General features: G+C 37.7%; 1 protein-coding gene across 1 annotated transcript in view; it reads left to right on the top strand.

Annotated features, from left to right (window-relative positions):
* The first annotated feature begins 2758 nt into the window (after positions 1–2758).
* The window catches only part of TSPAN7 (tetraspanin 7), a 143859-nt gene continuing 122920 nt past the window's right edge, over positions 2759–23697 (top strand). The window contains exon 1 of the mRNA XM_066250004.1: positions 2759–2896. Coding sequence (XP_066106101.1) covers positions 2816–2896 — 81 coding nt within the window. The 5' untranslated portion in view covers positions 2759–2815. The remainder of the gene's footprint in view (positions 2897–23697) is intronic.

Below are 23697 nucleotides of genomic sequence, written 5' to 3'. Positions count from 1 at the left end.
CCACATTCTGAGGTACTGGGTTTGGGACTTCAACTTATGTTTCTGGGGGACACAATTCAGTCAATGACAAACTGACAGACATTATCTGAATTCCCTGGGGATCTTGTAAACATGGGCTTGGGATGGGGCCTGAGGTTCTGCATTTTCAACAAGCTCTCCCCTAGCAGATGCCAATGCTGCCAGTTAAGGGATAGAATGATAGACGTGATAGATGTGTTCTGGTTTGCACAAGACCTTCCCAGTTTTAGCAAGGTAAATCCAGAGTGTAAGGAAACCCCAGTCCTGGGAAAACTGGGATAGTCTGTCACCCCATTATATCACCAGACCACAATTAGAGGAGCAAGTGTCTAGCAAGTAGCTATGCTAATTTACCCATTAATTACATTACTGAATATTCATATTTATTTTTACTTTTAAATAATTTATTTTTGCTAGAATAGCTCAAGTTTTCAAGAATCTGAACCTTTTAGATATCCTAATACATGTCCAGAAAAACTGTGAAATAGTGAATTAGTTGAGCTGATGGGCATTATCTATGACTATCAAATATTAACTCATGATGCTATCTATGATGCTCAGCAATGTCCCTGTTGGGTTGGAATTTGAGGTTTATGACCCCTTTAATGAATAATTATGATTGGGCAAGATTTTTTGAAGCTAAGGGTACCTACTAAGTTTGTAGTCTTCAATACTCTTTCCTGCTGCTGCCTGGAAACTATAAACATGGAGAAGGAGAAACTCCTTTCTGAAATTGGGTTTAAGCTCACTGCATTCAGGACACTTCCCTCAGCTTGATTCCAATTAGGACCACATGAAGAACTTTAAAAACTGCTGAGCATGCACCCCACAGCCAATGAATCAGGTTACCTGGGATTGGGCATAGGCAGTCATAGTACTTTTGCTTGTTTGTTTTTGATTTTTTAAGGTTCGCCAGGTGATGCAAATGAACAACCAGAACTAGGAAGCATTGTGCAGGGTCTTCCTTCATAAGAGAAACCTTGACAATCTTTTCCTAATCTTTTTTTACCAGCACCCCTATTCCTCTCCACACCCCTCTAAACCCACATAACCTTTTGTTATGATTCATCATTTCCTTAAGCAGGTCCTCCTTTTCCTCATATTTATGTCCTGTTTATACAATGACCTCACTGACCTGGGACCATGTACAACTCATTGGAGGTAATCATTACTCCTGCAACAACTGACCTTTGCAGGCTTTCCTCAAGCCTTATTCACTGTTTTTACTCTCTCACAAGAAGTAGCCTCAACATTATCTATGATGGAGTTAGCTTGTGGTAGTGCTGCTACTCGGACTGCAGGGTGTCTCAGGAATCAAGCTAAATCTCCCACAGAATCTGTAGTGTGTGTTCCTCTAAAAGGAGCCACAGGAAATCTGAGTGGAATGTATGCTATTTTTTATGTATATAATTCAGACGCCATAAAAGTTACTCTTTTAAAGTGTACAATTCAGTGGTTTTTAGTATATTCACAAAACTGTGCAACCATCACCACTAATTTCAGAACATTTTTGTTACTTCACAAAGAAATGCCCTCCTCATTAACAATCACTCCTCATTCCTGCTGCCTCCCTGAAACTATTAATCTATTTCTGTCTCTTTGGATCTCTATTTTGGACGTTGCCTACAAATGGATCATTCAATATGTGTTCTTTTGTGTCTAGCTGCTTTCACTTGACAATATTTTCAAGGTTCACACATGTTGTATTCGTACTTTATTCCTTTATGTGGCCAAGGAATTGTCTACTGTATGTATGTACTACGTTATGTTTACCCATTCATAACTGAAGGACATTGGGGTTGTTACTGCTTTTGTGCTATGATAAATGGTGCTGCCATGAATATTCACATACAAGCTTTTATGTGAAGATATGTTTTCATTTCTCTTGGGTATATATCTACGCGTGGAATTGCTGGGTCATATGGTAACTATGTTTAGCTTTTTGAGGAGCTTCTTAATTGTTTTGAACATTATTATTATTATTATTATTATTATTATTTATCTTTATACAGCTCTCCTGATTTGTGCTTGTTAGGGTGGGGAAAATGATCCTCGGGCACTTTAAAACTTTTTTCTGTTATCTGCTAAACATTTTATGTGCAGGAAGGATTGTACCATCATAATGAACCTTCTTGTCATTCAGTGTCAACATTTCAAAATGTGAGAAAATAAAAACTGGTGGAGAGGAATTGGGGTGTCTCTCTGAGCTCCCGAAGTCCTGACTATCCCTCCTGCTGTATCTCCAGCCACCTGTCACAGTCTGTTCCTGGCACAGACAAGGCCTGCTTGTTCCAAGGACATGACTCCTGAGAAGCCTTCCATCTGAGAAGGCCTGGTGGGGCATCCAAATGCGGAAACAGGATTGCTTTTCTGGGATACCAATAAACCTCGTGTAGCCAGGTGCAGAGAGCCCAGCAAATTTAAAGTCCTACTACGTACAAAGTAGTAACTTACGTGCTACAGCGGCCTGGAAGACGTAGCCCTGACCTCCGACCAGGCCTCCAGTCTGTCCCATCCCTCCCAGCTGCCCCGTGCGGATCCTCAGCTGGGGGTCTGAGCTTGCGCTGCCTTGCCCAGCAAGCAGCCTTCTCAGCATGCGCAGTCGCAGCCAGGCCCCTGCTCCTTTGGTGGGTGCCGGGCGGGATGCGCGCTCAAGCTCACGCACGGCCTCGCCTGCGCGCGCACTGGGCCTCTGGTGGCACGCGCCCCCGCCCTGCCCCGCCCCGCCCCGCCTCCTCCCCCCTCCCTCGCGCCCGCCCGCCGCCTGCCGCCGCCGCAGCCGCCGGAGCTCTGTAGTATGGCATCGAGGAGAATGGAGACCAAACCTGTGATAACCTGTCTCAAAACCCTCCTCATCATCTACTCCTTCGTCTTCTGGGTGAGTGGCCATGCCGACCCTACAGCCAGGCAGCGGTGAATCAGTCCGTGTAGTGATGCTCCGAGAAAGGAAGGGGGAGGAAAAAACCCAGACCCCAAATCAAATCTCGAACCCCTCCTTAAGGAGACAACTGCAGTTGTCTGGGCTCGGGCTCGGGCTGTTGTCTCTGCGGAGTGCTGGGCTGGGGCTGCAGGACGGTGGGGTGTGTCGGGGCTGCTGGGACCCGGGACCCCTCCGGGGGCAGGCTGCAAGGGGCTGCGTGGTAGCGGTGACTGCAGGTTGTCGACCTTTCCAAAAAAATTTTTAATGTATTGATTTATATTTTAAGCTCTTTGGATAGGGTCAGCTTCTGGGGAAAGTTGCAGGTTTATTCGTCTGTTTTCCTCTCTGAACACCCCTCCGCAACCTCCCTTAGCAGCCTGCTCGCGGGGCTGGTGGAGCTAACCTGTGGCCAGCTGGGAGCGGGTGCGAGAGCGCAGGGTTTGATCCCAGATTCCAGGTTATGTCCGACACCGCGGGGCTACGAGAGCGAGGCGCCAGAAGCTCTGTGCCAGCCTGGCAGGGCAAGGGTGACCAGAGCCCCCCCAAGCGCACTGATGGTGGGGTGTGGAGCGGGCGCCGCCGCAGCTGCCGCGCGAAAACGCACGGACTGGAAAGGTTCTTACATAAACCAGCGGCATCTTTGAGCTTTCTCAGCGATCCAGGAGATGGGTCTTATGACCCTTTTCCCACTCCCCTTCACCCTTACACTTTTCATCTGGTCTTTCTGTCATTACGTGAGTTCAATCCGCAGAGCCCTGGGGGAGGACCCCCGCCACTTGGTGACAGCAATAGCGCCCCTAACTCTCTGCTCCCCTGCTACCGGTCCTTGAAGCTCAATGCAGAACGGTGACGTCAGCCCCTCAGCTGAGGTCTCGGGGGGCTGCGCTGCGCACCTCGCGGAGAGCTGCGCGGTGCTGAGCGCTGGGGCGGGGGAGGAGACGGAGGGGGCTCAAAGCTCAAGGCTCAAGGCTGTGCCTTACCTCATCCTGTTTGGCAAATCGTGGAATCAGTGCTGGGCTGACATTGCAGTGATTCACTTGGAGGGGTGGGTGGTACCTAAAGAACATTCTCCGTTATTTCTTTTTCTATGGAGAGGGCCCCCTCTCTGCAAGTTCCTCATTCCCACACTAAGCCACAGACACCCTGCTGGAGAATGAATGTCTGTCATCCCCCCCACACCCCCACCCCTTCCCCAATAATCGGGGCCATTTCGGCTTTCAAAGGCAGTCATTTTGAAACCTGAGGCTCTGTAGAAAAAGCCAGTCCTGCCTATGGTTTTCTCCTTACCACCCCCACCCTCAAATAGCCCTAATTTTGGTTTTAAACTGGGCACAGTGCTCTATGAGGTACCAGACTCGGCTTGATGGTGAACGTGGCTGTTTGTAATGACCAAGAAAGGAACTGAAATTTAATAAGTTTTAAAAAAATCCCTAATGCTCCCCCGGCCCGCGGATATTTGCTTGTCACTGGCATTGGTGACTCTTCGGGTCAGGTAAACTGTGGACCCTGGGGACCAGGCACACCAAGAGCTCTGCAATGAGATAGAATAGATTTACTGCTGTATAGCACAAGGCAAATACGGAGACGCACTTTCTTTGGACTGAAAACGACACAGGTTGAAATTTTTCAGTGGAATTGTGAGCTACACACAGGTCATTTTATGCCCTTTCTGGAAAAAACAATAGTCATATGCTTTTTGTTGAAACTTCCTAATAAGCCATTCCTGGGAACTGGTTTAACCTTTTGTTTCTTTCCTTAAATCTCTTTCTGTTTGGCCCTTAATATTTACTTGACTTCTTATTTGTTACTGGAGTAAATCATATGGGTGAGGGTGATTATTTTTAGCTTCCTGAAAAATAAGGTTTACAGTATATACAAAAGAGTGTTGTTCTGTCAGCATCACTGTAAGCTGGGAAAGGAAGGAGGCTTCAGACGGAGGCTTTTCATATGAGCTCTTTCACTCTTCTTGCTTACCTTCCCCTCCCCTCCTCCTCCCCCTCAATCTAATTACTTAATGCCTCTAATGTCTTAAGCATGGCATTTTCTGTCCTCTGAAGTTCCTTGATGCCTGCATTTTAATTTATCCTACTTTCAATATTTTTATAGTCTTAAATGAAATGTTTACCTGGAGCATTTTCAATAATTTAAATAGCATTAGCAATCATTTCCTACTTCGTAGCCAAAAGAATGAGATCTTGTCAAATATGAGGGCACTTAAAATAAGACATTTTCATTAATAAGCCGTGGTCCAAATGCTGTTTTTCATTCTACATTAAATGCTATTTTAACAGCTTTATGGGGATATATAATTCACACTTTTCCAATTGTACAATTCAGTGGTTTATAGTATATTCACATATATGTGCAGCCATCACTCCAATCAATTTTATTAGAACAGTTTCATTACCAGAAAAAAAACCCCATACCCTTTAACTATCACCCCCCAACTCTCCCAATTAACACATGACCCTCCTTGCCCTAAGCACATTTCATATAAATGAAATTATATAATATGTGGTCTTTTGTGGGTGGCTTCTTTCATTTAGCATAATGTTTTCAAGATTCATCAATGTTCATTCCTTTTTTTATAACCAAATAATACTCCATTGCATGACTGTATCACATTTCGTTCATTCATTTGTTTATTGAGGGACATTTGGATGGTTTCTGTCTTTTGGCTATTATGAATAATGGTGCTATAAACATTCACATACAAATTTTTGTACAAATATACATTTTCAGATATCTTTGCTGGGAATTGCTGGATCATATGCTAACTCAATGTTTAATTATGTGAAGAACTGCCACACTGTTTTCCAAATTGACTGCACCATTTTACATTCCCTCAATCGGTGTATGAGAGTTCTGATTTCTCCACATCCTTGCCAATATTTGTTTTCATTCAATTTTTTTTATTATAACCATCCTAGTAGGTACCTCATTATGGTTTTTATTTGAATTTTCCTGTTGAGTAATGATGTCAAATATCTTTTAATGTGCTTATTGGTTATTTGACTTTCTTCCTTATAATATGTCTATTCCTATTCTTTGACTATTTGAAAATATTTTCTCCTATTCTGTGAATTAGCTCTTCTCTTTCTTGATGGTTTCCTTTGAAGTACAAAAGCTTTTTTCCTTAATTTTGATAAAGTCCAATTTACCTATTTTTCTTTTTCTGTTTGTGCTTTTTTGTGTCATATCTAGGAATCCTTTGCCAAATCAAGATCATGAATAAAATGCTGTTTATAAGAGTAATTTATTAATTCAGTAAATTTAGTTTATAAATTTATCTTTAATACCTAAAGATATGTCTGACACATGGTAGATACTCAAATATTTGTCAACATTTCTGAGGTAATGTTAAGTAATTAACAACAGCAACAACAACAACAAATTGACCCTGGTACTTATCCTTTTAAGTGGAAGATGGAAGGACAATTAGGCAGGATTAATTCCTTTTAGTTCTTTGTGAATATTTTTCATAGGATTACTTCCCTTCCCTTACCACAATTAGGTTTAGGACTAGGAAACATTTGAGCTTTAAATTGTAGTAGATCAGTGGCATTATGAGGTTGATGTTTCTGAGAATATACTAAAGAGAAGTTTGCAATTATCAAAGAGAGGTCTTTGTTTTACCTGGCATTGTCTTCTGTCTATAATGACTACCTGTCTTTGAAGTGTTCTGGAGACATTTTTGGTCACAGCTGGGGGTGGGGTATTATTGGCATCTGATAGGTAGAGGCTACAGGTGCTGCTGAATATTCTCCAAGGCACAGGACAGCCCCTCACAATAAATAATTATCTGGCTCAAAATATCAGCAATGCCTGCAACGTCTGCACATTGGACTTTACATGAAGTAATTCCTATGAAGAAAAATAGAATATTACACAAAATCCATATTTACCAGTGTATGGAGCTCCATACCAGAACATGCTCAACACAGTTACAATTAAGAAGAGAAACATTCTCTGTGGTGAACCATTAATTGTTTATTTGAAGACAAAAGGTAGGTACTTCTTTATATAATAGTGTTTGGATAGAATGATTGGTCTTAGAGTTAAATAACATCACCTGAATTCTATGTAAACAGATCCTTCATTTTCCTTGATTTATGTTTTATTTCAGGTTTATGGGAAAGCAGGAAAAAACACTTAGGAGTAAGTTATGCTGTGCTTTTAGAGACTAGCAAACAGTGCCTTGCACATAGGAGGTTTACTTAGGAAGTGTTTACTGAATGAATGAATGAAATTGTACTGACTACTCTTGGGTTCATTTATTTATTTCTACTCACCTGAATTAGGAGGCTTTTACAAAATATTTCTAGTCTTTCTGTGGTGATTCATATGTGTTCCTGACATTAATGTATGGAAAGGTAGAATAGAGAACTTCATAATGGCATGATAGTTCAATTATTATATTTTTAAGATCAGCTAATTGCCATATATTTTAGTTATCTAAAATTTTAATTGCTATTTAATTTATCAAGCTTCAATAAAAAAATATGTTGTCCTAATACAAAACAAAACATCTCTCCTTCATGACATACAATTTCTTCTTCAACAACAAGCGGGAAAACTTTGTAAATATGCTGCTTGAAAGGTAAAGTCTGTTTTGATTTGTAAGTTTTTAATATATTTTAAACATTCATCTGTTTAAATTTGTTTAAATCTAAGCTAAGATTTAAATCCACTGTGTCTACATTGCTAAATATTGTGAAAATAAATATTCTTTACTTCATTTCAGTGTATGTTGGATTTGATTTCTTCTTTTGCTATCAATAGTGTTATGAAAGTCCTTCATGGTGAAATATAAGTGATGGGTTTTTTTCATTTGGGAAACATCATTAATCGTTTTTGGTGAATATTTTTTAAAATAATAGTCTTTTTTTCTCTTTTCTTGTCACCAAGAAAATTTAGCCTTACCGGTGGTGGCGCAGTGGATAGTGTCAATATGAGATGCTGAGGTCCCACGTTTGAAACCTCAAGGTCGCTGACTTGAGCACAGGATCATGGACTTGAGCACAGGGTTGCTGGTTTGAGCATGGGATCCTCGACATGATCCCATATTCGCTGGCTTGAGCCCCAAAGGTCGCAGCTTTGAAGCCTAAAGCTGCTGGTTTGAGCCCAAGGTAGCTGCCTTGAGCAAGGGGTCACTGACTCAGCACAAATAAAATGCTGCAACTATGAGTTGAGGTTTCTTTGTTTCTTTCTCTCTCTGTCTCTGTCTGTTTCTCTCACTCATGCTAAAGAAAATGATAAAGTTTAGGTAGTTGGGTTAAGTAGAGGGGGAAAAAATCTTAAAAAGCAAAAAAGCAGTTTGTAACATTTTACAAAGTATTTAAATTTGGGCACACAACTAAAGTTTATACTTATTATTTTGCATGTCAGTGCACCTCAACAAACATTCATTGACTGTTTTTTATATGTCAGCTATTTCAATAGAATGTTTACCAATTTTTACTAGCTGCTGCTTTTAGCATTTTACCTTCATTTCTAACTAATGTATTTATTCTACTACTTCTCAACTTTCCAGTGTTTGGTATTATATATTGTCTTCCCAATATGGAACATGAAGATTTAGCTTTTCTACACTAACATCTATGCTGTATTATGGCAGACCCCAATATATCATAATTTTATCATTATCGTTTATCATTTTAGCATAGCAGTAGTCAGAGATTACATTAATGCGAATAGGTAAGCCTGTTCATAGCTGAGTCATGTAATACGTACTTGCACAGCTTATTTTCTCTGTAGTTGAAATTGCTTTATATCCTTTACTTGTTAGTTTTCCATGTTCATTTCCTGTTTATCTCCATGTTCTGTCCCAAAACAGTGTACCTTCACTCAGTATATTCAAACACATCATGTATCCTGTCATTTCCTGTTGGAGATATTTATTCTAGTACTTTATCACTTTCCATCTGGACCAGTGTTCTCTGGGACATTGAAACAGCTGAGGTCATTATAATCTTTCTTTACTATCATCCTCAGGGAATCTTCTCCTTTTATGTTGGGTCCTCAATTTCTGTTTCTAAATTCCTTCATTTTGGTAGAGCAAATCTTCTAGCAACTTTCTTGAAAAGACTGCATGGGAGGTTAAATATTTGAGTCCTTCCTGTTGTGAAAATCTTACTTTGTTCTTGCATTTCATTTGATAATTTGGCTAAGTATAGAATTCTAGTTTATAAATTGTTTACCCTCAGAATGTAGCTGTCTCCTGCTCAAACCTTCAATCTTCATGCTCCTGTTGAAAAATCAAATGTTATTTATGATTCTTCTAAAAATCTGATTTTCTTCTCTGAAAGCTTTTGGAAACTTTTGTTCTTAGTGTTCTGAAATTTCACAATGAAATGCCTTGTTGTTCATTTATTTTCATCTCTTTTCTGTACAGTCTTTCAGTCTGGAAACTCAGTTCCTTCAGTCTGGGAAATTTTCTTGGATGAAATATATTTATATATTTCTCTGTTCTTTCTTTTTTTGATGTTGGAACTCTTACATAGATCCTCTAATTTTCACAACTGCACTTTTCATTTGCTTAATATATTGATTTCTATGAGCTCTTTTGTAAGGTCTGAATGTTCCTTTACCTTGCTCTTGTTTCACAAGTGTAATCTCTTTTTAAATTCCTCTGACAATATTGAGTTTTTTTTGTTTGCTTTTTTTTTTTTTTTTCTGCATAGTTTCTTTCAAACGTTTCTGTTTTTTGGCGTACTACAGACTTACTTCAATTTTCTGGTAACATTTTGCTGTCTGTTCTATACATGTTTAAGAGTGGAACACTAAAAATCTGATTGCAGGCTCCTAGCATGAAGTGGGAATTTGTTGATTGTAAGTTTGGTGATTTGGCTAGGCAGTTAGGTTTTGGAACCAAGGTCAATATCATTATATCTTTTCCCTTGGGCCAGATTTCCTACAGATCTTCCAATCTTTTTTCTGCATAAAGAAGTTTAGGGATATGGGTGTCTCCACATGAGGTATATAAATTTTTGTTTAATCTGCTATTTCAAGCAGAGAATCTATGTCCACTGCACTTTTGTTCTCCAGGTCAGAGACCCTCTGTTTCACCCGCCTTAGAAAAGAAATCTCTGAACCTATACTGGAATGTGGCATAGGCCAGAGACAGGAAATTGGAGGGACTCTAATTGCTTTTCAAAAGACATTACCAGATCCTCCTTATTTTAGCCCCCTTTCATTCCTATTTCTAGACATGCATGCACTGTCTTTGGGGGGTGCTTGTGTGTAAATATTTTCTTCTTGGCTTTTCTCACAGCTGCCATAAGATTTGGCTTTTCTTCAGCTTCCAAAATGTCATTGTGGTTGCCTTCTCTTCCATTCTCTTTGTTATTGTGGGTTCAAAAATCTCTTTAGTGTCATTTCAGTGGAGTTTTGGGAGCTAGCCAAAGTAAATAGATGCATTCAGTCCATCATCTTTAACTGGAAGTCCTTTATATCTGTATCTCTACATTGTATGGTCCTAATTAAATATGTAGTTGATTGTGAGTGATTTAATAGAGCATCTAAAATGACAATAGTTGGCCTATTCTAGTAGATATTGTTACCTACTTTTCAATTTAAAAAATGTTTTGAAGTCAAGGGGAGTGTTCTCGGCTGAGAGGCTTACTAAGGCATGTCCTCTTTAAGGGCATCTGGTCATCAGGGACTGGGGTTTGACAAATGGGGATTAAGCTCTGCAGGTTACTGCTGCTTTTTTCTGCTCTTCTAATTTCTAACCGCCAACTGAAGGCCCATGTGTCTTCTGACCTGATTCAGATCTTGCTGTATTAATTTAATGTAGAAGCAGCAGAGTTCAAAGTATGATGGGGATTGGGGTGCTTGATATAAATAGGTTATTGCTCTGCTATTTTCCTCCATAATTTCTAAATTATTTTTATTGATTTTTAATTTATTGTGTTTACATAGATTCTAGTGTCCTCCCAAATGCATCCTTGGTTACTACAATGATAATGATACATGTCTATTATAGGACTTGTATATTATCATCTAAACAGTCTTTTCTTATTTAATCAACTTTACTTCTGACATGAAATATGCAGTTAGTATATATGCACTACTTTTAATAATATTTAGGGAACTTTAAGCCTTTTCTACTTAATAGTTGCTTAGAAACTAGCTCGGTTTCTGTACAAATAGAATGAAATAATGGCTTCATTTTTAATTATAGCTAGAGTTCTTAATTTTACCTTATCTTGAGCTACATTATTTATGATCCATGATTGTTCAGCATTATATACTGTTTTAAGTAAGCACCTAATAAAGTGATGAGAATTGAAAGTCACCTGTGACTATTTCTTTGATTAAACATGTTAACCCCTTGACATAGCTGACTGATACACTGCTAAACCAGTTTGAAACACACTTTAAAAATATATTCTTAAGACTACTAATTTGTACTTTTGTTGTTGTTGGAGAGAGAGGGAAGAGATAAAAAGAAAGAGAAAATTGGGGAAAGGAGCAAGAACCATCAACTTGTAGTAGTTGCTTCTTGTATATACCTTGACTGGGCAAGCCTGGGGTTTTGAACTGGAGACCTCAGCATTCCTGGTTGATGCTTTATCCACTGCGCCACCACAGGCCAGGAAAGTTTGTATTTCTTAAATCCTTCACAAATTGGTAGTCACAAAATAATCTCAGGAATGTAAAGTAAAGCATAGGGAATATAGTCAATAATACTGTAATAACGATTTATAGTGCCAGGTGGGTACTGGAAATATCAGGGGGAACATTTTATAAAGTATATGATTGTCTAACCACTATGCTGTACACCTGAATACAAAATAATATTGAATGTAAACTGTGATAAAAATAAAATATTAAAAATTAAAATATCTCTATCCTTGTGTCTTTTCTTCCTTTGGTCCCATTACGGCAGCTCCCAATTTGGATTATATCCTTATGACAATAGATCATTGCCCTTAAATTTTTTAGGAGGGAGGTACTGTTATTCCACTTGCTATAATAAGATGTTTCCAATTGTTGGCCAATTTTGTCCTCTTTTAGATACAACCCCAATATTCATCCAAAAATTAATGTAGAGTCAAAAGATAGGAGAGGGTTTTTCTTTGTTTTATGTTCCCTTTTGTTTATTTGATCAGTTGAACATTTAAGCATGTTAAATAGTTTGATGAAAGAATTAAGGGTTATAATTCTCCTGTGGAAAATTTTCTTTAGAGCTTTCTGTAATATATGGTGGGCTTTTACATCGTCAGTTTTAGGAATAATTGTAGGTGCCTTATATTAGAAGATAGGATGGGTCAGCACACATACTAGTTGAACAATCGCGATCAGTGATTCTCAACCCTGCTTGCCCATCAGGAATCCTAAAATATATGCTTAGACCATCCCTAAGTGATTCTGACTCATTTTGTCTGGATTAGGGTACGAGCAGCTGTATATTTAAAAGAATCTCCCAGGTGATTTGGCTTTGCAAGTAGGATTAAAAAGCATTGATTAGGAAAGAACACAGTATAAAATAGCAGGCCTGGTTCATCTGGAATCTCATGGATCTTGAGATAGCTAGTGAGTATCTGGCATTGGTCTTTTAGTTTTGTCTACTTTGCACAAAAGTCTGGGCTAGGTCTCCAGTGTCTCCTAGTAAACCAAAATATCCTTGTTACACTTAGGAGGCCTTGCTAATTGTTCTAGAAGAGTGCTCTTCAGAACCACTAAGGGGCTTTTTAAAAACATGTTTAGTCTTATCTTGTGAAGTTTCCATTTAAATTTATATGGAGAGGGGCCTGGGTATATAATTTTATTTTATTTTTCTCAAGGTGATTTTAATTCCTGGAAGATGACTCTATGATCCATGGTATAGTTTTTTATAAATTGCTCCCTTATAAATGATTTCCTATGCATTGATCTATGGTAACTAGTTTGAGAAGTTTTCACAAACAAGATGTAGCTAATCTAATATTTTTCTCACTCACCAAACTTGTCTCCAGCAAGTGTCTTTAGTTGAATTCTTGGAGTCTAGAGTAGTTTTCATTTATTAGTGGGAATCTATTTCTGTTTGTCTCTGCACTAAGAAGTTATGCATCTTAGTTTGCCCTCTGTCAATAGATGAGACTGTTGTCCAATATCTAGGATACAAAGCTGAACACATTACTTACCAAAGTAAGAGATTTGCTAGTCAATCACAGTTTATGAGTAAAGCCAATTGTAGATTTCTTTGGGAAGTGTGGTGGTGTTTGGGGGTTGCTTTGGTTACAGATGCATAGAGGTTGACCTTGGACTTAGAACCATGGCTGTTTGGGTGAGAATGTTGTTGACTGACTTTGAGAAACATGTTCACTGCAGTGTGTCTGCTGCTGATTGGTTGACCTTGAATTTTATGAGACACTAATTGTAATTGGCTTCCAGAAGTATGTTCCCTGAAGCAAGTGGAGTTGTCATTGATAATTAGATTTAAGTGAGTTGCCATTGATCAAATAGATTAAAAAGTGGGTGCTAGTAGTTACTATTTATCATGCATATTGAATAATCAATCTTCTCTCCCCTTCCCCCTAGGAGTGTAAAGACATTTATTCTTGCCTCAGATTACCAGCTCTTACTTCTCAGTGAAATGTGGTGGCTTGTGCACCTCAGTTACCATTCTTCAAACATCATCATGTTGATGTATAGAATTCCTTAATCAGTTCATTGTTCTAATCATTTCTTAAACACTAATGAGAATTTATGATTTCCATGGATTGTATCAGGACTTCCCACACGCCCTTTGGGTTACAAAGGAACCCAAAGTTTTATAATGAGGCTGGGTGTAACTGTACCTAAATATCCCTTTACATTCTTGTCTTGTGTTCAATTTCTGTTTCAATGAAGCTTTTGAAGATTTTTTTCTCCCAGTTGCAGTTTCATATTCTAAACCGGGGGTAGTCAACCTTTTTATACCTATCATCCACTTTTGTATCTCTGTTAGTAGCAAAATTTTCTAACTGCCCACTGGTTCCACAGTAATAGTGATTTATAAAGTAGGGAAGTAACTTTACTTTATAAAATTTATAAAGCAGAGTTACAGCAAGTTAAAGCATATAATAATAATTACTTACCAAGTACTTTATGTCAGATTTTCACTAAGTTTGGCAGAATAAATCTTTATAAAACAAGTTACTATAGTTAAATCTATATTTTTATTTATACTTTGGTTGCTCTGCTACCACCCACCATGAAAGCTGGAACACCCACTAGTGGGCGGTAGGGACCAGGTTGACTACCACTGTTCTAAACTATGTCACTCACTCAATATTTAACTATTGCATTCAATTGCAGGGGACTTGAAATTAGTCCTATGTGAAGTCTTGGCTTTGGCATTTGCCAGGTGACTTTACGCAAGTCACATTCATAACTTCTCTAAGCTTTAAGTTTCCTTTTCAGAATGGAGAATATCTGTGCTTACACACTTCTGTCAAGTGTTGACAGTTAAGTGTTTCATTCAAGTGCTTTGTAAACTTTGATATGCATGTTTTGGCAACTTTATTCCTTATGGTATAGAGTGTTGCTTTTTTTTTTCATTTCTTTCACATAGGTGGTACTATGTCAATATTTGTTAAACATATAAATTGATCAGAACACTTCCATCCCGGAAGTTAAGGATGATTTGCTTTTTGGATTTTATAGTTTTGAACCAGAGATGGGATTCCAGAAGGGTTTGAATGGGAACCAAAGATATAATAAGTGTAGGTTGCTGTTTTGCCCTTTTATTGGGGAAGGGTGATACTATCTAGGATAAATAAATATAAACCTGTCATTTAAAATCTAATAAGAAGTTAATGACTTCCCTTATTCTTTTTAAATTAATATTTTGATTTTAGAACATTTTTTAATTTACAGAAAAGTTGTTGAAATAGCGCATAGAGTTTCCATATACCATACAACCAGTTCTCTTTTTAACATCTTACATTTATATGGTACATTTGTTATAGTCAAAGAACCAAGATTGATACATTATTAATATTAACCAAAGTCCACTACTTCATTTAGATTTTTTGAATTTATACCTAATATTCCATTCAGACTACCACATTACATTTAGTAATCCTGTCTCCTTAGACTTCTTTTGGCTCTGATGATTTCTCAGACTTTCCTTATTTTTGGTGACTATGACAATTTTGAAGATTACAGATCATGTACTTGGTACAATGTCCCTCATTTGGGTTTTTTTTATGTTTTCTCATGATTAGACTGGGGTTATGTGTTTTGGGGAGGAAGACCACAGAGATTAAGTACCATTTTCATCACATCATGTGAAAGGTACATACTATCAACTGACTTATCTCTGTTAATATTGATATTGATCACCTGACTGAAATAGTTTGTGGAGTTTTTCACTGTAACATTATTCTTTTTCCCTCTTTCCATACTGTACTCTTTGAAAGAAAGTCATTATGCCTAGCTTACACTTATGGAGTAGGAAATCATGCTTCATTTCCTTGAGGGTGAGTATCTACCATTATTATTTTAATTAACAAAGATAATTTCCATTCGAAAAAATTTAAAGCCAGCAGTAAATATATGCGCAAGCAAATAGTAAAATACTAAAGTCGCTTGAATCAGTAGGGAACTGGACAGGGATACTTGCTTACCATTATTTATGATTTTGATTTAATTAGTAAATGTAGTAAGATAAATATAACAATGTTGGAAAAACAAGTGATAATATTATATTTCTACAGATGTTGTATACTGAAAAACCCAATGGATTCTAGTTTAAGAAAAATAAAACTAAGACTTTGCTAAGGTTGGATACAAGATATAAAATACAAAAATTATCTGCTGTTTATTATTTTAGCATAAGCCTTAGAAAGGAGAGGAAAGAAAACAGTCCACTCTGAGTGGCAACAGAAATCATAAATGCTTCAGAATAAAGTTAACAAGAAAGACGAGGCACTTATATGAAGAAAATTAAAATCTTACTGAGGGTCATTAAATGAGATCTGAACAGATAAAGGGTGCTGTGATTTGGGGAGATTGAATATCATAAAATACTAATTTTCTAAAAATTTATTTAATACAATTCCAAATATCCCAACAGGAATTTTTTGAGGGGAGGGTTAGTGTTTGATAACATAATAATGTTTATGCAGAAGGATAATAATGTTTATGCAGAAATCAAGAGAAATTCAAGATAAGGGGGTAAGTATATGTCTTAGTAGTTATCAGACTATACTACTATTGCAGACAGGCTATAAGTTGACTGCCATGATCCTGACTTCCTGAGAGTCATGCCATTGTGTTATCTCCTCCACTTGACTGTGTGTATGTTCTTTAACTTGCTTCTAACAAAATACAACCAAGTTGTTTTAATGTATGTAAATACATGTACATGATTGCATTAGATAAGATTGTAATGTATATCTTTCTGCGAGACTTTGTCCTTTGCTGGCTTTGAAGAAGCAGGTTTCCATATTGTAATTTGCCCTATGGAAAGGGACACATGGCAAGGAATTGAGAGCAGTCTCTGGATGACAACCAGTAAGAAACTGAGGCTCTAACAGTGATAAGGCAACCAACAAAATGATGCCAACAATCAAGTGAGCTTGGAAGCAGATCCTTCCCCATTTAGGCCTCAGATGAGACTGCAGCCACCTGTCACCTGACTGAAGCTTTATGAGACCCTGAAACAGAAGATTCAGTTAAGCTGTTCCCAGACTCCTGACCCCACAGAAACTAAGAGATGATGACTGTGTGTTGCTTTAAGCCGTAACATTTGTGGTAATATTGTAATGTAGTAATACATAACTAGCACAACTATAAAGTCACTAATTGATTCAGTATGCTGTTGACTTAGAAATAAACAAAAAGGTCAGTGAAATGATAGGGAATCCAGAAATAAATACTAGTGTGTATGGATTAACATATGAAAAGGGACATTTATTTCAGTGACTGAAAGCTAGGTTTAAATGATGCTTATACTATGGGATATATGAAAGAAAATAAAATTGGAGCCCTGAAATTAGTAAATTAAAACTTCTGGTTGGTTTAAATGGTTAAATATAAAAACAAAATAAAATCCTGTAAGAAAATATAAAAATCAAAAGTACAATACAAAAATCAAAGAGACTGACTTGACCATACTGGAGACTCGGAAGCAATTAAATTAAAAATCAATATATTTGCTGTCAGATAAGGGGTAAATAACCGAAATTTATAAAGAACTTGTAAAACTCAACACCAGGACGGTAAACAATCCAATAAAAAAATGGGCAAAAGAGGACATACAGATGGCCAGTAGTCATATGAAAAAATGTTCAACATCACTAATCATCAGGGAAATGCAAATTAAAACCACAATGAAATACCACCTCATTCCTGTCAAAATGGTGCTCATTAACAAATCAACACAGAATAAGTGCTGGCAAGGATGTGGAGAAAAGGGAATCCTCCTGCACTGCTGGAGGGAATGCAGACTTGTGTAGCCACTGTGGATAACTGTATGGGGTTTCCTCAAAAAATTAAAAATGGAATACCTTTTGATCCAGCTATCCCACTATTAGGAATATATCCTAAGAATATCAAATCACTGATTCAAATGAGGATATGCATCCCCATGCTTATTGCAGCATTGTTTACAATAGCCAAGATCTGAAAATAGCCCAAGTGTCCATCAGTGGATGACTGGATTAAAAAGCTGTGGTACATATACACAATGGAATACTATGCGGCTGTGAAAAAGAAGAAAATCTTACCTTTTGCGATGGCATGGATAGACATGAAGACTATTATGCTAAGTGAAATAAGCCAGGCAGAGAAAGACAAATATCATATAATCTCACTTATATGTGGAATCTAAGGAACAAAGTAAACTGAGGAATGAAATTGAGGCAGAGGTAGGGTCACAGGGACCAGAGAGACAGCTGTCAGAGGGAAGGAGGATAAAGGAATGGGATCAGAGAAGATGAAGGGATTAGTGAAATTACATATACATAACACAGAGATACGCCTGACCGGGTGGTGGCACAGTGGATAGAGCATCAGACTGGGATGCCGACGATCCAGGTTCAAGACCCCGAGGTTGCCAACTTGAGCGCGGGCTTATCTGGTTTAAGCAAAAAGTTCACCAGCTTGGACCCAAGGTCGCTGATTCGAGCAAGGGGTTACTCGGTCTGCTGAAGGCCCACGGTCAAGGCACATATGAGAAAGCAATCAATGAACAACTAACGTGTCACAACGAAAAACTGATGATTGATGCTTCTCATCTCTCTCTGTTCCTGTCTGTCTGTTCCGATCTATCCCTCTCTCTCCATCTCTGTAAAAAGAAAAAAAAAGAGTAACACAGAGATACAGGTAACAGGACAGCAAATCCCAGAGGGAATGGGGGAGGGAGTTAAGGAGAAGGGAGCAAAAGGGATATAAATAGGAACATGGGAGTGGGGGTGAGGGTGCTATATTCAGTGGGACACCTGAATCCATGTTAACACAATAAATTAAAATTAATAAAATAAAAATTAATTAATTCAAATCAATATATTTGCATATATTTTTAATTACATGGTAAAAGATTCAATAAAGTCAATTAAACAGTTGTGGTAAGAAAAGAAGCTAATGCCAGACTGTTAACTAATATACTGCTTTCTTCATTAGAAAAGTCTTATTACAAAAAAAAAATCTACTTGCATTCTGTTGTAAGCTCCTTCTCATTCTGGGCTCACAACAATTTGTTGACCAGCACTGGCCCATGGACCACACTTTAGAAATTACTGCTCTAGGGAAGGGGTTGGTGAACTGTTTCTGTAAAGGGCCAAATGGAAAATATTTTAGGCTTTGTGAGCCATATGGTATCTGTTGCAGCTGCTGAGCTCTGGCATTGTTGTGTGAAAACAGCATAGACAAATGTAAATAAATAAGCAAGGCTATATTCAAATAAAACTTTGTTTACAAAAAGAGATGGCCAGACATGTTTGACCTATGACTTGTAGTTTGCTGACTTCTGCTCTAGGGTATACTAATATAAGGAAGGTGTGTATAATACTTAGCCTCGAGAATTAAAGTTTAGTTTTATTTGGGCCAATAGGAGTGGGAATGAAGCAAATTTCACAATTTGAAAGACCTAGTAATGCACTATCTAATAAGGCAACCACTTGGGCACTTCAAATATGGATAGTCCAAATCGAGATGTGCTCTAAGTGTAAAATACACATCAGGTTTTCAAGATTTAATATTAAGCAATGTAAAATGTCACAACTTTTATAATGATTACATATTGAAATGGTAATATATTAGACAAATTGAGTTAAATAAAAAATTATTAAAATTAATTTCACCTGTTTCTTTTTAATGTGAGTGTGGCTACTAAAGTTAGATGTGTAGCTTACCAATATATTTGTATTGAACATCACTGGACTACAAGTACTAGATGTTTAAATTAAATGCTGTGGGACAAAGGGTAAGAGCTCATCTGGCTGGGGAATTTAGGAAGGTCATGTGGACAGAATTAACCTTGGAGAATGACGGGATTTTAACAGTTGGTGCTCTGGGAGGATAATGAAAGCTAACGGATAGAGAAAGTGGCATAAGTAGAGGTTTGGAGAAAGCACTATGGTTTCTGTGTTTGGGGAAGGAGTGAGTTTAGCTGTAACAAGGGACAAAGCATGTGATGAGTCTAAGTAGGCATAGGTTTTACTGTGGGTTGGCTTCGTGGATTGGGGCAGGAGTCCCCAAACTATGGCCCGCAGGCCGCATGTGGCCCCCCTGAGGCCATCTATCCGGCCCCCGCTGCACTTCCGGAAGGGACACCTCTTTCATTGGTGGCCAGTGAGAGGAGCATAGTTCCCATTGAAATACTGGTCAGTTTGTTGATTTAAATTTACTTGTTCTTTATTTTAAATATTGTATTTGTTCCCGTTTTTTGTTTGTTTGTTTTTACTTTAAAATAAGATATGTGCAGTGTGATTAGGGATTTGTTCATAGTTTTTTTAATAGTCCAGCCCTCCAACGGTCTGAGGGACAGTGAACTGGCCCCCTATGTAAAAAGTTTGGGGACCCTTGGATTAGGGCTTTAGACCTATTTTCGCTAGCAGGAGGAGAGGCAGATTTGAGGTGGAGTCAAGGCCATATTTTTCAGCAGGGAGTGATAACTTTGGAAACTTTATACATCTAATCTAGAAATAGTAAGATTGGATTAAGAAATTCAAGAAGTGGCAAAACCAGGTTAACTAGGAAAGAACAAAGTCTAACATCGGGTGACAATGAGAATGAAGAACAGAGGATAATGGAAAGCCACTTTATGTTGTGGCAAGGATAGTTGTGAATGAGTGAGAACCCCAATGTTATGTGCTTGAAGAACCTGCATGATGGTGATGCATTCATGGAATTGCAGACCTCAGAAACTTGTTTGAGACTAATATGATGTGTTCTATTTTGCATGTGTTTAATTTGAGATACCAATAGATTTTTTAAAACAGGCCAACTCTCTGAAGCATGCACACTTGAGTTTTTTGCTGACAAAAGTGGCCCTGGGCAATCCTTTACTTTTTGCCATCTCTTTACTTCTTCACCCTTCACACCATCCACCATGGTCACAGTTAATTGACCGGGAAAAAGGACTTGACCCTTAGATATTTGCTTGTTGGCTAGTCAGTGGAACTTGAGATGATCAGCCTTGTGAGATCTGAATGGAACAGTTCTTTTTTTAGGTATTTGAACTTGAGATACAAGAGAGACAGCTGGTGTAGGGGTAGAAGGAGAATGAACACTGGGGGAAGTCACAGGGACAGGAAAAACCTTAGTTATGAGAGTGGTGAACAGCTGAGTGGGACCAATGATATTCTAGATTGTATAAGGTCCTGGGCAGCTCTAAAACAGCCCATTCTTTTTCCTAACAGTAACATACCGTGGCTAACCAAGAAGGATAATTAGGTGGATGTTGGAAGCCATTAGAAAGGCAGGTTTGGAATTTAAAGAGGAGGTGGTATGGAGATGCGAATTGAGAAAACCTCATTCGTCTATGTAAGAGGCATGAAATCGTAAACAGTACTATTTTCAACTGTACAGTAAGCCCAGAATTAAATTCAGTTGATGCTAAATTGCTTGATGGTAATAGGTATAATAGGTATAGCAAAGCATCCAGCTAGCAGCACTAATGGAAGTCTGAGTTTCTAGTATCTTGTTTAATGGATGAAGGTTCTGCTACAGGGTAGGAGCAAGTCATTTATTAATCTCCTTAACAGCAGCTGTTCTGTTTGCAAAGTGAAACCGACAGTTGTTTTAGTTTATATACTTTAGAGATGTTTTGAGGACAAGTAACTGCTTTACATGTTGTATTCTTCATAAAATACTCCTCATACATAGAGATGGTAGCTAGCCTGACAGTTTATATATAACTGCTTAGAATAGTCAGCTTTCTGACTGGTGGCTCAATGTGTGCATTAGGGGGCTTTGATTTGGTCTAGATAACAAATGAAGGGGAAATGCACTTATCCCCATCATTGGAAACTAAGATCAAAGTCTTTTAAACTATAATGGATATTCTAATTTTAACAAATTGTTCAAATACGGTTTCTATGAAATAATATGTCTATATAGTTATCATTTTTGTACTGAAAAAAATGCATGTATCAAATCTTGGAGGGAAACCCACATCAAAATGTTCTTGGTTATGGTGGGATGGTAGATAACACCGAGGAACAAAATTTTTGTTGCATCCACAAAAACACTTGTTCTTACCTAATTCGAATGTGCTGATCTCAAATCTGACATTATTTTTTCTCTGTAAGCTACAGTTTTTTTGCAATTCAAGATTTTAGGTTTTCATTTTATTGTAAAATTTTCAACATTTAGTTTAACATAATGAAGTAGAATGTCTTCTTGGGCATCATCTTTGTGAAAATATAATCATTTATATCATGCAATAAATACACTAATACACTAAAAGATATGATTGCATCAGAATTTGTCTACAATTTCAAAATAGAACATATTAAAACACTTATTTTAATCATAAAATTTGGGCAAAACTTTAAATGCTATCCAAGCAAAAATTTGCATTTGTAGCTCTTGAGTTTGTGTACTTGTTGAGGACAATCTCGTTTGATACTCCAGCAGTAGTCTGCTCATCACTAACAGCTCCAAGATTTTCAGGAAACTTATCAAGGTGACTGTTCAGGAAGTGAATCTTAATGCTCATGTTATGTCCAATGTCACGGAAAGCCAACAGCATCCTTTGAACCAGAAGTTCATAGTTTTCTGCTTTTTTGTTGCCAAGGAAGTTCTTTGTAACTGCCACAAAAGACTGCCATGCTGCTTTCTCCTCCTTATTCATCTTCCTGGCAAATTCTTCATCACGTATGAGGGTTCAAATTTGAGGTCCATCAAATACATCTGCTCTTATCTTCTTGAAAGACAAGGCAGGAAAAGCAGAAATAATATATTGAAAGCATTCACTTTCTCTATTCAAAGCCTGAACAAACTGCTTCATTAAGCCAAGTTTGATGTGAAGTGGGGGGGAAATGATCCTGTCTCGATTAACTACAGGTTCATTCACAATATTTTGTATCCTTACTCAGAGCTTCACATTTCGGCCACTCCTTTGTTCAGTGTTTCTCCCGAGCTCAGCTCTCCCACAAACACAGAAAGCAAGGATACTTCATAAAACCTCTCTGTTGTCCTAGCAGGAAATTTACCATTTTAAGATCCACACAAATTATCCAGTTATGTTCCTCATACTTCAGAAAGTCGAAGACAATTTTTACATCATTCTTACTAAGTCATTCAATTCGGGTTGGCTAAACCGCTGAGGAGTTAATGACTGCTTGGCATCAGAAGACCCTTCAGATTCTACAACCATTTCCTCATGCATCTTATCAAAATACACTTGTTCACCATGTTCACTTTCTTCATCCTTAGAAAGAATAAAACCATTGAAAACGAACCGGAAGTGTCTCAGAGTGTGGGATAGGTCGTATTGCTGAAGGAATATTAGGATATGCGATCATATGCTGTTTTTTCTTGCCGACGCTTTTTGTATGGATCAGACAGAAATAACAGTCACTGCTGTGGTCCTTACGTTCACGTCAAACCATGGGAACACCAAAAGGCATTCCTTTGCGTTTTCCTTTTGTCCAGTCATGAAGCATTTCCTCACAATTATGACACACAATATGAGGAGCCCAATTCTTGTCTTGATCACCAAGGGAAACTTGAAAATAGGCAATATATACACATGTCACAAATGATGAAATATTGTGCCTTTGACGTTGAAGTGTGTAACAGCCACATATATAACAGAAGGTGTCAGGACTATTCTTACATTAAGACCTACTCAAAGAAGCCATGATTCAATCTTAACAAAATAAGAGGGTGTTTTTTATCAGATAATAGTTTTTTACATTTAAAAACAACTACAATTATATAAAAGTGATGTTTGTAAAAGATTGATTGCCTTGTGGTTATGTTCAATCCAAGAGTCGTTGCCCTTTAACTCCAATTTAAAGACCAATGCATACCATTAACTGTAACAAAAAGAAATTAAAATTGCATAAAAACTAGAGCATGCACCAAAAAATCCCGAATTTTAGATTTGGAATCAGCGATGCAGAAATATATAGAAACAGTTCTAAAACCTCATGCAACAGAAAAAGAAAAAAATTGTTCCCCAGTGAATTCATGGAGTACTTTTTCCTTTGTACTTTTTTTTATTACTCAAGGTTTTTATTTTTTTCTCCCCCTACATATAGCATGAATTACTTTTATAATTAAGAAAACAGTAAATGCTCTTTTGAAAACCAAATTTTTCTGGAAACTTTTTT

The sequence above is a fragment of the Saccopteryx bilineata genome, chromosome X (genome assembly GCF_036850765.1).
Source record: "Saccopteryx bilineata isolate mSacBil1 chromosome X, mSacBil1_pri_phased_curated, whole genome shotgun sequence".
In the NCBI taxonomy this organism is placed as follows: domain Eukaryota; kingdom Metazoa; phylum Chordata; class Mammalia; order Chiroptera; family Emballonuridae; genus Saccopteryx; species Saccopteryx bilineata.
The sequence above is the reverse complement of the archived record's forward strand: the minus strand, read 5'-3'. Positions and strand labels throughout refer to the sequence as shown.